The sequence below is a fragment of the Leguminivora glycinivorella genome, chromosome 1 (genome assembly GCF_023078275.1).
Source record: "Leguminivora glycinivorella isolate SPB_JAAS2020 chromosome 1, LegGlyc_1.1, whole genome shotgun sequence".
Lineage (NCBI taxonomy): Eukaryota > Metazoa > Arthropoda > Insecta > Lepidoptera > Tortricidae > Leguminivora > Leguminivora glycinivorella.
In genome coordinates, this window is record NC_062971.1 from 7,793,208 (window position 1) to 7,806,115 (window position 12,908).

The 12,908-nt window shown below is 41.2% G+C and overlaps 2 protein-coding genes across 2 annotated transcripts in view; one reads left to right on the forward strand and one right to left on the reverse strand.

Annotated features, from left to right (window-relative positions):
* Positions 1-12,908, forward strand: part of LOC125226565 (atrial natriuretic peptide receptor 2-like) — a 93,106-nt gene that overhangs the window by 6,688 nt on the left and 73,510 nt on the right. The window lies entirely within an intron of this gene.
* LOC125233587 lies at positions 10,745-11,537 on the reverse strand. Its single transcript, XM_048139650.1, has 2 exons — positions 11,489-11,537; positions 10,745-11,409 (listed from the first exon to the last, which is right to left on the reverse strand). Exons 1-2 carry the CDS (start codon positions 11,535-11,537, stop codon positions 10,745-10,747), a joined length of 714 nt encoding a protein of 237 aa, XP_047995607.1.

Below are 12,908 nucleotides of genomic sequence, written 5' to 3' on the forward strand. Positions count from 1 at the left end.
TCCTTTAAGATTCCGTGAGCGAGGATACTTAATTGCGTTTTTCATTTATTTCCCTTCCATTCTGTAAAAAGACACCGAATTTTGTCATTGTGCTTAATGTTTTATTTAAGACTGTCTCAATATTGGCTATTTCGGAAACGTTCTCGTCAAATTGGATCGAGGAAAGAATTGAGAGCTCATTAATTGTCCGTGACAATTTTGAGTTTCAATCAAGACTTATGAATTATTATCTTTTGGGTTAACTTAAAATAGTACATTACGATACTAGTGTGAAAAAAAGGAAGTTCGAAACGAGTAGCGATAAATTAAAACACGACCGAAGGGAATCGACACGAGTTACGAATTTCCTTTCGCACGTGTATCGTACGACGTTTTTCAGTACAGATGGCCCTCCGAAGTTTCGACCAGGCATATAATGATCCACTTCTCGCACTAGTGCGTAAAAAAACACCATCTGTACTGAAATAGTACATTACGATACAAGTGCGTAAAAAAGGAAGTTCGAAACGAGTGGCGATAAATTAAAACACGACCGAAGGGAGTGTTTTAAATCGACACGAGTTACGAATTTCCTTTTCGCACGTGTATCGTACGACGTTTTTCAGTACAGATGAGCCTCCGAAGTTTCGACCTGGCATATAATGAACCACTTCTCGCACTAGTGCGTAAAAAAACACCATCTGTACTGAAAAAATTGTTTCGGTAATACCAACTCTAGGGGTGAACAGTGTGCACAGCCGAGTGCCCAAACGTTGAAGCGTTTGTGCATTCGGCTACGCACACAGGCATCTTCTGGGCGAGCTCACTTCATCATAGGCCACGTCTTTGCCTTTGCCTAGTCTGTGGTCATTTGAATATTTTTTAACATGTAAAATTTTTGTGATACTAAAAGAAATATAAACAGAAGCAGGAGTCAAACTGAAATTAGACATCCTCCTTTTCTTTTAAAATTTTCGCAGCAATACTTTGCTGACACCCACGCCGAGCATTTTTCAATTTCGCTCATGTCAAAAACGCTGGCACGACGAATATCACGCGTCATATCTGCCGGTGTCTGGACTAATTCCTTTATTACTTATTCGGGTGGCGTGCCGTCACATTGAGAAGGGCTGCTCTTGCCATGTTGTGAGCACCTCGTTATTCTCGGTGCTAGGGATTGGCCTTCAATTTGGCCGGATCCGGCTGTATTTTAGTAGTATTCCGGCCTGATCCATCTTGACCGGATCCGATTTTCTATAGGCATGTCAAAACAATTACTGATGTTTCTAGTTTTTGTTTTTAACTTTTTAATAATAAAATAAAACATTATAAATCTCACCGTAAAAAAATGTGAGGTACTTAAATTGTTGTTTTTTGTCATGCAAAAACGTCTGCAAGCGATATTATTTACATAAGAACCGCCGGATGTGTGAATTTTTCCATTTTTCCTCTAAAATATTTAAGGTAAATACTTGTTGATAAATCTTAAATCTGTAACGTCTCTTTTCTTTTTAATCGCCGCACCCAAATCTCAAGGAAGGTGGTTCTCAATTCGTCTGTATTTTTTTATGTTTGTTCCACGATATCTCCGTCGTAACTGGACCGATTTTGAAAAAAAAATATTGAATGTATATATATGCATACAGATTGGTCCCATTTTTATCAGAACCCAGTTTTGATGATGGGATCCTGGAGAAATCGAGGGAAATCCTCAAATCTGAAAGGCATACATTATGGTGATTTTTGTGTTTTTATAAGAACAGCATACATTTACATACGGAACAGTGATATTTGGTGCAGTGGAACTGCTGATGATGGTCAGAACGGAACTCTTCAAATCTGAATGGCACACTTATAGTGACTTTCATATTTTTATAATAACAGCATGCATTTAAGTTCAAAATAGTGACATTTATTTGTTAGGAGATTTTTTCTCTTTGTTATGCTTACTGAGTTTTCAAGTCAAATTCTGTCAAGCTTGATTTCTTATATATGTAATCGGATATCGGATTCATTAGGAATTGAGGAAACTCCTCAAACCTTAACGGTATAGGTACGTATATTCATTAAATTTGTGTTTTCATCAAAAAATCAAAGATTTATATTAAATGCAGTTTTAAAAATGACCTAGACATTTCTACATAATCCAACATTCGCAAGTAGGTACCTTTCACCAGAACCCCAAAAGCGGTGGTTTTTTTTCTTAAAAATATTTTTTTTTGTTTAACTCATACTATCTTCCATTTGTCGTCTTTACGTCATCGAAAATGCATAATTTGAATTTTTTTCTGGTTATGTCTATTTTTTCCGGATCGGGTGACTTTAATCAGATACGGTAACTCCGATGAAGTGCCGGATTCGGTCCGCCATATTGCAATCCCTAGGTGGAGCCCGAAGTAGCTGCCATATCACGCGACGCCGTGAAGTAGTCGACTCATTATATTTATTGAAAACTCCGCCTTTCGCCGACCTTCAAGATGATTCATGTTGTTACTTTCATGTCGGTTGTGTAGGGATTAGTGAATTATTTAAGAGTTTGCTATAACGGACTTCGTGAGAACGTGTTATGAATAAAAAATATGAAACACACAGAAGGTCACACTGAAGTTGAGCCAATGTCATCCATACTATCCATCCATACTCCATACTAATATTATAAATGCGAAAGTAACTCTGTCTGTCTGTCTGTCTGTCTGTTACGCTTTCCCGCTTAAACCACGCAACCGATTTTGATGAAATTTGGAACAGACAATCTTTAGACCCTGAGACAGAACATAGGCTACTTTTTATTTCGAAAAAAAGGGATGAAGGGGTTGAAAAAGAGATTGAAAGTTTGTATGGGATTTCTTAATTTTAAATGATAAAACCATGAAACTTTATATTTTAGCACTTGATAAGAAATCATTAAACATATTTTTAAAGTCACATACAGGTCGAACGCGATTAATTAACATTATTTTTACCTTTAAAATAAACATGGTGGGAAATAAACATTAACTAAAAGCGGGTAGATTATATTTATTTGTCTACCCCGAACATTTATATAAATTAATATCGGGTAGTTTTGTGTTGTTTACATCTCCGGTGACATTTTGCTGCGACGTCAGTCTTCCGCGACCACGGCTAGTGCAACCTGGCCGAAACGTTGGGAAAAAAGGTAAAAATAATGTTAATTAATCGCGTTCGACCTGTATGTGACTTTAAATATGTGTACAAAGCGCGAGAACTTAAAGTGTTATATCATTAAACATCTTGATAAGGGATAGGGATAGGGATAGGGATAGCGATAGGGATAGCGATAGGGAAAGCGATAGGGATAGCGATAGGGATAACGATAGGGATAGCGATAGGGATAGCGATAGCGATAGCGATAGCGATAGCGATAGCGATAGCGATAGCGATAGCGTTAGCGATAGCGATAGCGTTAGCGATAGCGATACGGATACGGATACGGATACGGATACGGATACGGATACGGATACGGATAATATGGGTATCGTTAGAGGGATACGGATAATCGGTCGGCGGTCTCTTACAATCAATGTGCTCTAAGACGATCGTTGTTTGCTTGCTTGAAGATTACGTTTGCGATAAGTATAAGCAAAATGTAAAAAATTGTAAGGGATAATAGAAAAAAGTACTTTTTACCCACCGATCATAGTGTCGAAATACGGGCTATGTGGGATGTTTATAAAGGTTTCCCCAGCGTATATAGAATTACCTACGCTGTGGTCGATGTGTAATATTTCTACAATCATTGCAAGCAAAAGTATTATGTGCAATCGAAATAATCGCAGATAAATATACCTACAGAGAAACCTACGGTCCCTACGGATCCAAATGAAAATCTTAATGAATACTTTTATTACGCGGGCGAAGCCGCGGGTAAAAGCTAGTAATACTCATAATAAAACATTTACGTAACTGAAAATTGATATAGTTTTAATTTATTTACAAACTAAATTTAGGATAGCAAAAACAGGTAGAGAGAGATATAGGTACACTAAAAATATGACTAAACAATTAAAACTATAACATTAAAACTAAAATTAAACCTAAAAACAAAACTAAAAACAAGCTACCAATTGATATTGAAATAAACATAAAACCTTAATATTATGCTTAAAGAAATTTTATTTTCTCAAAAGAAATTGTTACATTTCACTTCATGAAAATGTGTATAAAACCAAATTAAACAAATGTTAACCGCATTTAAGACGAACATATAAAAATCAACGTACTGAGTATATTGAACTTCGTTGATGTTAGCTACATATTTTTCAGACAGTTATTTCAATAACATAATGTATAAAACTCGTTGTTTTCCCCAGAGACTCGTAAAAATTTCGGTATAACGCGAAAATCATGTAGGGCCAATATTTTATATGGCCATCATCCCAGACCCGTTTATTGATACCTAGGGAATGCTTAGAACCTGGGAACAATACGCGATATGTAATATCGAGACCTATACTATAATTTATTTTTTAATACAGTTGCTCAAAAAGTGCCCGTTTTTTGGCTGTTTAGCGTGTGAGAAGTTGTATTTTACGAACTAGTGCGTAAAAAGTATATACGTTCCATTTTACGACTACTTACCGAGCTGTTTTCATATTAGTCTAGTTTACTAAGACAGAATAAAACTATAAACATACTATTAAGTGATTAATATTTAAAACGTTAATATTTCATATGTAATTGTTTACTTTTAGTCATACTAAACATAATTTATAAAATGGTTTATACTTTGAAAAATCGGTCGGAAAAATGAGTCGTGTAAACAGAACATGATTGGAACGAAACGCGTCTTCTACTGTCAAAGTAGAGGCGTCTACCATGTTTTAACTTAATGCACGTTCAAAAAACCTCAATATGTTACGCGATTTGTCATAATTATTTTACGTTATTTGCAATACGTCGGGGCATAAATGGATCGATTAAATTAAAATGTAGTTGTACATTAAACAATCGTCCCAAATCGTAAATGTTTATGTTTTTATGGCACCCAATGAAATAAATTATGTTAGATGAATAGCAAACTCGAAAATATGCACGCAAGTTTAAAAGCTTCAAAAATACGCCTTTGGATTGTCAAATAATCCGTCAATGTCCATGGGAAAATTGATAGTTCGGATTGTTTTATTTCGTTGTAAGTAAAAGTAGTAGTGTTTTTTCGCAACTGTATTAAAAAACGTCGTTCGTCACACTCTCCCGTCCCGAGATTTGCCACTCGCGTGCCGCTCGTGGCAAAATGTCTCGGGACTCGTGAAGTAATGACATACTTCTCGCACTTATAACGAAATGTACTATTTCTCACTGCACCCACATTCGCGAATTTCTGTTTGGCCCTATGGTTGACTGGTAGAAAATGCCTTAAGGCATTAAGTCCGCCATTTGTACTTTTTTTTTCCAATTGTGCAATAAACTTTAAATAGAGGTAAATAAATTAATAAATACCTTTAGGTATCCAACTCGCAAGTACTTCTATAGCTAATATACCTATAATTACCTAGAAAATAAGTAGTGGCTGTGAAAACACACAGCAGAAGAGATACGTTTAAAACCTAGGTAATAACAGGAGGTATTAGGATTATGTAATTTATAGGTAGGTACCTAAGATAAATTGTAACTTACACACAGAAAGTCTTATTGAGGCCCTAATATACGTAAAACACGTAGCCAGTATGGTTCTAGCCGCCGGTGTAAAGGTTTGTGTGTGAGGTGCTGCGGTCTTGTGGTTAGAAGTTTTCAAAGTGTGACGTTCGGAGTTTGTAACAGGTATGTCCACTTTATTCTGGCATGATTATTTTAAAATATTAATACGGCAGTTTTTTTACCAATAACATTTTAATGTTGTATTGAAGTATAACTATTTATATTAAAATTATGACAGTTGTATTATCAACAGTTTCGGAGATAATATCTAGTTAATCGGATTTTCACTACACCCTGTGTAACTTTATCCTGCCATCACTCTGCAGGGTAAAGTGACTGTTGACAGGATAAAGAAACACAAGTAAAAAAAGCTATTTTGACATGGTTTTTACTAACTTGCAATGTATGTATGTATGTATGTTTGTATGTATGTTGAGGTCAAATCTTGCAACCCAATTTGAAGCAGAAATATTCAACCGACTGAGCTGAAATTCTGTATACACGCTGCGGATGACGTTCGCATATAAGCGCCGATATGGTGCATTGGGTCCTTCGATATTGGGCAATAGTCTGCTCAGCGCCGAAGCAGTCCCGACGAGGCTAGGAACCAATTTGATAAAATGTTCCTCGGAGTACCAATTTTGGTTTGAATTTAAGCCCAAGTACTTAATTTGGGGCGTAAGAGGGACCGCCTCACCGCCAATAGGCAAGGCAACATCCCTATCGCTCTTGCATATAGGCATTACAGAACCAGATTACATTTTGATCGGCGTATAGCGTCAACGATTATCATTTTGGCTAGGTCGGCAGCAATCACTTTCTTCGGGCAGAAGCCAACCTTTCCTTCGAAAACCACGTCATCGGTCGTGGCAAGTAACACCGCAAGCCCAAACAAATTAATGTGCCTAACTGTGAGCTCAGTTGCCACTGTGGCTCTCCTTATTATCCTGGTACTTTCTTCCCCTCACGGCTACTATTGTGTCATCGGCATAACAAATGGTGATCATGCGGAGAAGTTGGACTACTCTGATAGCCAAGTCAAAGCCAATGCTCCAGAGCAGGCACCCAGTACCGACCCCTGTGGAAAACTGTGGGTAGGTTATGATTATTATGAATATGCATGTGGGTAAGAAGAAGAATAAAGAAGTCAGTCTTGATTTGAGCACGTAGTCTCGTTGTCCCTATACGTTTATATGGCGCAGCCGGTAGGAACACCACACTCCATTCGTCTTTCTAGGCATCTTCCTCCTGATTCATTGAGCAGTACTCTATCTGCAAGGTAATGCCCTATGGTGAATGATGATCTTCAAATAGAAAGGCGCATCGTGGAAGCAATGTGCCTATTTTATTACCACATAAGGAAGAAAGCCGAAGTAATTGGCAATGTCAAGAGATACTGCGATAGCTCCCTGCCTTTTCTCTGCTACCAGACCGCTGTATTTATGCAGCGCATCAATTGCGTCTATCGCTCCTCCCAGAACCCGATCTCTGATGTTTGGGCACGTGTCTTTCAAAATGCGTGCACAGCAGTAGATGAGACTTACGATGATGCGCTCAACATCGTGCCAGTTTCATCTAGGAGGGCAATGGGACGGTATCCTAAGGGACAGTCAGCTGGACTACCCTTTTTTCGAAAGGCACAGTCTGCCCACCTTCCAACGAGAATTTATACCCTCTCGGAGGCAGTCGTCAATGTGGCCACGTAATCTACTTCCAAGATGCTTAAAGAGCCAAGGCACACCGTCCGGCCCTAGAGTGGCCCTCATTTTATTTAAATACTGACCTCATTATCTCGACATCTGTTACCAAGGAGACATCAAGGAGACGAACTAACTCTTCCACTGGGGCAGCCATTGCAGGCACAAGTACAACTCACATTGTGAATCATGATATGTGCTTTGTTGTTTTACAAGACTGTGATTGTAGGTACTTATTTATTTATTCTTTATTGCACATAAAAAAAGTACAAAATGGTGTACAAAGAAAAAAATTGAATCCTAACGAAATCATAATAGTCGATATACGTTGAATTATTAGTGGTAAACTTGTTTTTTTATTCAAACTCTCTTTATCCTGCCACGTTTTCCCTGCTACCCTGTCTATTCACTTTCTCCTGTATGTCTAAAATTTCAACTCGCTGTAAGTTCTACGTTTTTACGACTATTTCGTTCCCTCCTGCAAATTCCGTATCATTGATGCACTCAAAAACATATTTAAATCCAAAAAGGTACAAAAAACCATTTTCATTTTTTTTCATTCACTTTACCCTGACGGTGCCACTTTTTTGAGAACGAACCAACTTATTCGCGTTCTTCGCTTCACTATGCAAGCGTCCGTGCTTCTGTCGGACATTGCAGTTCACATTAGGATAGTTGGCTCTTTTTTAACCATTGGTAATAGGGCGTTTTCGCGAGAACAATCACCAAAAATATTTTTCTAAGGTAGGTAAATTTTATGTTTATCCTACTCAGAATCACGAGCCCTTTCAATCTAGGACAAAAAACAGGAGACAAAAAATAGTCCCAAAATCTTCTATTGTTTTGCATCAATTGAAACATGTGTTTGTTCAGCTTGCAGTGTCCAGTCAATATTCTGGATACCGCGCAGATTTTGTGTCTTTTGAGCCCTATGAGCTCTTTAGCATATCTGCTGTTGAACGGTTTTATTAGGGCTTTCGAGTGTTCTTGTCCTCTCACGAACTTCCACCCATCGATTGCCCTTCTTTTTTCCAGGTTATTTAGCAGAGAATATGCTTCTCGTTTTGTGAATCCACAAAACGGTTCGGGGCCGATCAGGGGTGTGTCTGCGCCCTTTCTAGCGAGTTCGTCTGCTTCGTCGTTTCCGGTAATGTCGGAGTGCCCTGGTACCCATCTAAGTGTGACTTTGTTGGAGTTGGCCAGTGCGTTTAGGTTTGTTTTACAGTTCTGGACTAGCTTTGAGTTGGACTCTAGAGAATCTAGTGCCAGCAGAGCAGCTTGGCTGTCTGAGTTGATGTAGATATGTTGGTGTCTTAGGTTTCTATCCAGGTTAATCTCCACACATTTGTTAATGGCGAAGACTTCTGCCTGGAAGATTGAGGCCTGTCTGCCCATGCTGACGCTGGCCCTGAGCTTGGGTCTCTCACCATAGATCCCACATCCTACATCATTTCCTTTTTGGAACCATCCGTGTACCATATGTGGCTTCCCTCTTCGACGTACATTTGGTCGTTAGTCCATTTGTCTCGAGGAGGTATTTCCACCGTGTACAGTTTGGTAAAGTTGCACTCTGTGTATGTGTCATCGGTGGGCATGCTAAGTGTTTTATTTGCAAATACCCAGGCCTTGAGTTTGGCTAGTGCTTGGGAGCGCCATTTTGGCCTATTTAGAGTGCATATCCTGTAGACACACTGCTTGGACTCCTTTTGCACTTGCAGGGGAGTGGTAAAATGTCAAGCAGTGCATCGAGGGCCGCCCCGGTGTCGAGGAGAAGGCGCCTGTTGCTGTAATGCAAGCAGTGCGTTGCAGGCTGTTTAAAGCTTGTATTGCTGTCGTTTGGTTGGTTTTGTCCCACCATACTGCGGAGGCGTAGGTGATTATGGGCCTCACTACCGCTGTATATAACCACATAGCAATGTTGGGTCTTAAGCCCCATCTTGCTCCTGCCATTCGACAGCATGACCACAGGGCCATCTTTGCTTTATGAGTGATGTTTCTCAGGTGAGGGTTCCAAGTTAGCTTTTGGTCGAAAGTGACCCCTAGATACTTGACCTCGACCGAGAATGGTATTATTTGTCCATTCAGTTTTGGTTCTTTTAGTTTTCCGAGGTCCCGTTTCCTTGTAAATGGAACGATTACTGTCTTGCTCGGATTAATGGACAAATCATTTTCTTTACACCATTTGATTATTGTGTTAAGAGCTCCTTGCATTAGATTTGATATTGTAGATAGACATGGGCCTTTTATAATTATCACAAGGTCGTCGGCGTATCCTTGTGTGTCATAATGTTGGCCTGACAGTATTGCAAGAAGTTGGTCCACTGCTAGGGTCCATAGTAACGGAGACAAGACGCCTCCTTGCGGGCACCCTTTAGTGGTATGAAACTCATGCTCTACCGGGTTTAACGTCAGAGTTGCTACCCTGTTTGAGAGCATGCTGTGAACCCATCTGGTGGTGGTTTCGTCTACACCCTTTGATTTCATACCATTAAGTATGGTTTCTGTGGGCGTGTTGTCGAAAGCACCTTCTACATCAAGGAACGCACATAGAGCGGTTTGCTTGTCCTCTAGGGTTGACTGCACCTTGTCTACCAGGTCGAGTAGGGCAGTCTCCGTGGATTTTCCCTTTTGGTAAGCATGTTGGTTAACACTCAGCGGTCTATCCGCCAGGTATGCCGTCCTAATGTGCTGATCAATGATTCTTTCCATCGTTTTAAGTAGGAACGATGTTAGACTGATCGGTCTGAAGGATTTAGGCTGTGAGTAGTCCTTTTTCCCTGCTTTTGGTATAAAAAGTACCTTGACCTTAGTCCATTGATCTGGTATTATTCCCATTGCAAAACTTGCTCTGAATATTCTGGCCAGATGCGGGAGGAGGAGTTCTTGTCCTTGCTGCAGTAGCGCTGGGAACACTCCATCCATTCCTGCTGACTTAAATGGCTGGAACTTTCTAAGTGCCCATTTAATTTTGTTTGGTCTAAAAATATTAGTTGCCAAATTCCAGTCTATATTTCGTGCCCTGTGTATTTGAGTATTCCTTTGGGCGCATAATAGCTTGTTACTGGTTGTATACGAACCGGGGAAGTGTGTGGTTCTTAGTACTTCTAAGGTTTCCTCCTTTCGTAAATGTAAATGTGTAATGTAAATGTGTGGTCGTGTGGTTTGTGTTCGTAAATGTGCCATCTGGTTTCCTAAGAAGACCGAGATAGTTTGTTGGTGCCTTGGAGAGTATCTTGTGGATTCTCGCTCCTTTGTGAGTTTGGGCGATCTCCTCACAGAACTTCCTCCAGGACTTCCTTTTTGCTTTCCTGATTTGTTTGTTATATTCAGTCAGAGCTTTTTACCATACCTTTTCCATTCCTCTGGCGTGGTAGAGTGATTGAATATGCGACGTGTAGATCTACGGAGGTTTTCTAGTTTTTGTTCCACCACGTCGTTTTCCTGTTGCAGGTTGACTCCTTCACCGGGCAGTTTAGTTCGTAGGCCCTAATCATGCCTTTGGAGATTTGGTTGACCGCCATGTTGAGAGAGTCTGGTGTTTTGACATATTTTGGGACATCCTTTAGACTTGTTTCAAGGTCTGCCTTGTAGGCTTCCCATGAAGTGTCTTTTGGATTTCTTCGCATAAGTGGTACCGTGTCTATTGATCCTTTAACGCTGAACAAAATATGTCTGTGATCCGACATTGAGTTTTCGCTGCTGACGCGCCAATTGGCTAGGCAGTTTGCTGCCTTTTCAGTAGCGAAGGTAATATCTAATACTTCTTGTCTGGCCCTAGTTACAAAGGTTGGCGTGTTGCCATTATTTAACAAGTGCAGACAATTAGTAAAAATAAATTGGGATAGTAACTCACCTCTTTTGTTGATTCCTGTGCTCCCCCAGATGGTGTGGTGGGCGTTGGCATCACATCCCACAATGAGTTCCGCCTTTTGTGCCTGAGCGTACTCGAGCACTTTAGTCAGTTCTTCTGTGGGATCTTGCTTCTCTCCGGGAAGGTAGGCGGAGCAGACTATTACCTTGAGTGCTCCTCTCCCTTTGAGATCGACATACGCGACTGCTATGTCTTCATTGCATAGTTCTGTAACAGGCAAGAAGTTAATGTTTTTGTTAAATACGATGCAGGCTCTTGGTCGAACACCTTTTTCGTAGATTAGTACCTTTCCTGCTCTGTTGAGACCTGATGCCATGTGTTTGGTGTTGATTCATGGTTCTTGTATGAGGGCGATGTCCAGGCCATTTTCGCCAAATACTTTTTCGACGACCGCTGTGGCCGCTACGGCGTGGTGGAGGTTGGCCTGGAGGAATTTCACCCCCCTACCCCTGCTGGCGTCGTCTTTCCTACTTTCCACGGCGGTGGGCACCGCTGTGCCCCTGGTGACCGCCTCTGCTCCCCCTACCCCTTGGGCGGTTGTTGCCCCTGTTGCCTCCCCTGGTGGTGAGAAACCGCTGTAGCCCCGAAGGTCCCGGTGTTGGGTTGGCGGTGGTGGAGGTGGACGGAGCCGACAGTTTTGGGCCCGGAGGCACCTTTCGGGCGGGTGTTTGGGTTTGTGGGATGGGTGTTGCAGGGATTTCAGGCTGCGGTGGTGGGGTTTGGGTGTTTTGAGTTTCGGGCTGTTGGGCCTGGGAGTGGCCCTTTAGCCGAAACTGGACCTCGCGGAAACCTAGGTTAGCCTTTAGGTCCTTTTTTTGGAGGTTTTCCACAGATTCGTCGTCTAGAGAGAGTGTGACCATGACACCACTCTTGTCGACCTTGGTGTGGAGAATCTTCCACAACTCCGTGTGCAGACCCTGGTTCTGCGCATAGAGTAGCGAAAGGGACTGCTTGACATCTTGCGTCCCAGGAATGAACACCATCCCAATTTTTGGCTTGGGAAGCTCATTTTCGGGGATGACCCTGAGGTTGGCTTCCGGCCAAGGTTTTAGGGAGGGTGTTACTTCCTCAAGCCAGGTTTTGGATCTTTGATCGCTGCAAGTGATGAGCAACCAGCCTGGCTTGTAAGCGTATCCCTTAAACTTCGGTCCTGCGTCCATTTCCAAAGTCGCAATCTTTTGCAAGATGGTATTGCATAGGGACTCCTGTTGCGCGATACTCATCGGCTTGGAGTCCTTGATTCCGACTCGGACTTGGCTCAGGACCTCGTTGTAGGGTTGTGAAGGTTGGGGTTGGGTTGGGGGGGTCTCACTCACCCTTGGGTTCTTGTTGGAGTTACCCTGCGGTGAGGTCTCCTCCGAGCGTGGCCGTTTGGCCGATTTTGGCTCAGGTTTGGATTGTGAGGTCCCGAACTTATACCCCATCCTTTTAAGTTCCGCGAAGCTCTTCGTGGATAGTCGTAACGCTTCATCATGCGGTAATTGTTTTGCATACTTTCCACTTTGTAACCGCTGTACAAAGTGTTTGAAAAATGGTAACGAAGTGGAAAAATTAAATTTGGGACGCATTTTTTTACCTAGTAGGATCGAAGGGGCTCGTGATTCTGAGTAGGAATAGTTATTTGTTATACAAGGGAGCAAAGTTGTATTTTAACCTAGTGTGGAATTGCAACACGAACTAGCGAATGGATTCTAGGGTTCAAAAAT